The sequence below is a fragment of the Phaseolus vulgaris genome, unplaced genomic scaffold (assembly GCF_000499845.2).
Source record: "Phaseolus vulgaris cultivar G19833 unplaced genomic scaffold, P. vulgaris v2.0 scaffold_1119, whole genome shotgun sequence".
NCBI classification, from domain to species: Eukaryota; Viridiplantae; Streptophyta; class Magnoliopsida; order Fabales; family Fabaceae; genus Phaseolus; species Phaseolus vulgaris.
Genome location: NW_027174423.1, coordinates 1 through 2,522, shown reverse-complemented (window position 1 = coordinate 2,522; position 2,522 = coordinate 1). Strand labels below are relative to the sequence as shown.

General features: G+C 33.3%; 1 protein-coding gene across 1 annotated transcript; it reads left to right on the top strand.

Moving 5' to 3' along the window:
- Nucleotides 1-777: 777 nt before the first annotated feature.
- On the top strand, nucleotides 778-2,363 carry LOC137817754 (uncharacterized; the record flags this gene model as incomplete). Its single annotated transcript, XM_068620992.1, is given in 6 exon segments — nucleotides 778-1,005; nucleotides 1,388-1,509; nucleotides 1,606-1,665; nucleotides 1,805-1,924; nucleotides 2,022-2,141; nucleotides 2,222-2,363. Coding segments are annotated over 6 exon segments (606 nt in total), but the record flags the coding sequence as incomplete, so codon positions are not given.
- Between the last annotated feature and the right edge of the window lie 159 nt (nucleotides 2,364-2,522).

The window sequence follows — 2,522 nt, the reverse complement described above, 5'->3', positions numbered from 1 at the left end:
GGAAGTTTACCAAAGAAAAATATTTTTTAAATGGTGGTGGATGATTATCGATTTACTCCACGTTTACCTTTCCCGAGCAACAACTTTTGCATAACAAAACATCTACTTTCTTTCATTTTGAAAAATAGAAATAAATTTTATTTTCATAATTTAGGTTTATCTTATAAACGTTGGTTTAAAAGTGTACCTAAAATAACTTATCATTAAGCATTCGATTAAATAGCGTTTTAGATCTCCACAATTTACTTAAAATTAATTTTTGTTCCTACGTCTTAAACACATTTTTGTTCCTACGTCTTAAACACAATGCTTTAGACCTCATTTTTTAAATGAAGTGGATATCACGTGAGTGAGAACTACATTCATTAAGTTGAAGAAAATGACACGATTAAAAACCATTTTTTTTAAAATGACAAAACATGAGACACCTAAACCATATTTTATTCTTTAGCTGGTATTTGAATAAAAAAGAGAGAATTGAATATAGTCTTGAAATTTTCAAAAGAAGAATATTTGTTATAAATTAACTTTGATACTTGGAGAAAAGGATGGTGTTGAAAACAACATTGAATCACCTAATAAGAATAAGAAACGAAGGAAAGCAAAAGAAGGGTATATGGTGGTGATTGACTGTTTCTTCACTCGTACGCCATTATCTAAAAACCGTATACACCAAACTGTGGCGACCAAGTAAAGAGATTCAAAAGAATGCTTTCTCTCTAGGTCAAGGAACCTAGCTAAGCCAATGCATTTAAGCCCTCACACTATCCATTTTCTGTTGCCACATTGCTGAGTAGTATAACATAAGCACTCACTGTTTTTCTCCAAACTCTGCTTAAAACCAGCCATTACTACCATATACTCTTTCTTTGCATTATGAGATAAATATTCTGGCCATTCTCTTAAACTACACTCAATCTGTGAGATTTTCATTGCTCACTTGTTCACTGCAAATACCACACCATGCCGTTACTGGGGGTGCAACTTACTATTCAAGATAATCATGTATTTAAAATTTTGTCTTATGTTTTTCCTTATTCCATCTTAATAAATATCCCAAGCAGTGTATGAAGTAGATGTTTATATTAAATTCTTTTTGATACGAGTGTTTGCTATGTTTTCAAAAATCAGCAGGAGTTTTGTTTCGTTTATATTTCTGAGAGTATGTTTGTTGCAAAATATGAATTTGGAAATGTATGCAGTATTGTCATTTTAATTGGAGTTTTAGAAAAATATACCTGGATATTCATTTTTAAGGAAAGTGATTGCATAATCTAATCAAACACATTTTAAATGTCCTAATAAAAAAGCATTCTTACTAATTATATTTTTTAGGATAGGATTCCTAGTTTTATCAGGCTTAAAAGTAACGAAAATTCATGTGCAGGTGGTGATGGAAAATGGCATACTAAAAGTCACCTTATCAAATCCTGGGGGAATTGTGACTGGAATACAGTATAATAACATCGACAACTTGCTTGAAGTTTTGAATGACGAATCAAACAGAGGGTATACATATATCATTCAGAAAGTTGTGTTCAATTTTACAGATTAAGGAACTTCGTTTGGTGTTCCTGGTAATAATATGCTTTCAACTTCATGTAGGTATTGGGACCTTGTTTGGAGCTCACCGACAAGTACATCAACCAGTGGTACATTTGATGTGTATGTCCTTCTTCTCTAATCTGTCTTTGTTTTGTTTGTACGACAAATTGATAGCTTAACGTTTCCTTAATTTCTTCTATCTACTATAACCGTGTTTATTCAAGAAATTAAAGTCACATACTGTGATACGTGACTGCAGCATCAAAGGAACAAAATTCCAAGTTATGGTTGAAAATGAGGACCAAGTTGAGTTATCCTTCACCAGGACGTGGGACATCTCTCTGGAGGGCAAGTTGGTTCCCTTAAATATTGACAAAAGGTGATTACTCAATAATTAGTGACAGCAACCATTGTTCATTGCATTGTTAATACATAACTACTATAAAGTTAATTAATAAATGAATGTGTGATTGTAGGTTCATAATGCTTCGTGGTTGTTCGGGCTTCTACTCCTATGCAATTTATGAGCACTTGGAGGAGTGGCCTGCTTTCAATCTTGACGAAACAAGAATTGCTTTCAAGCTTAGAAAAGACAAGTAGAGGCTTAACATTTTTATCAATGCTTCCAGTAATAATATTGTTATTCTTAATCTCAGAATATATGTGTCGTGTGCAGGTTCCATTATATGGCGATGGCTGATAATAGACAAAGAAACATGCCTCTTCCAGATGACAGATTACCACCTAAGGGCAAAGCCCTTGCCTACCCAGAAGCAGTTCTACTTCTCAATCCCATCCAACCAGAACTTAAGGGAGAGGTAACCAAATTTAGGTTGGGATATATATAGTAATCCACTGTTAAGTAGTTCACCATTTTCAATAAATGCACCCATTTTCCATGAGTATCATCAAATGAAAAGTGAAAAGGAAAGCATAGAAAGCAGGGTCATAATAGTCATTGTGATTGTTGGACATAA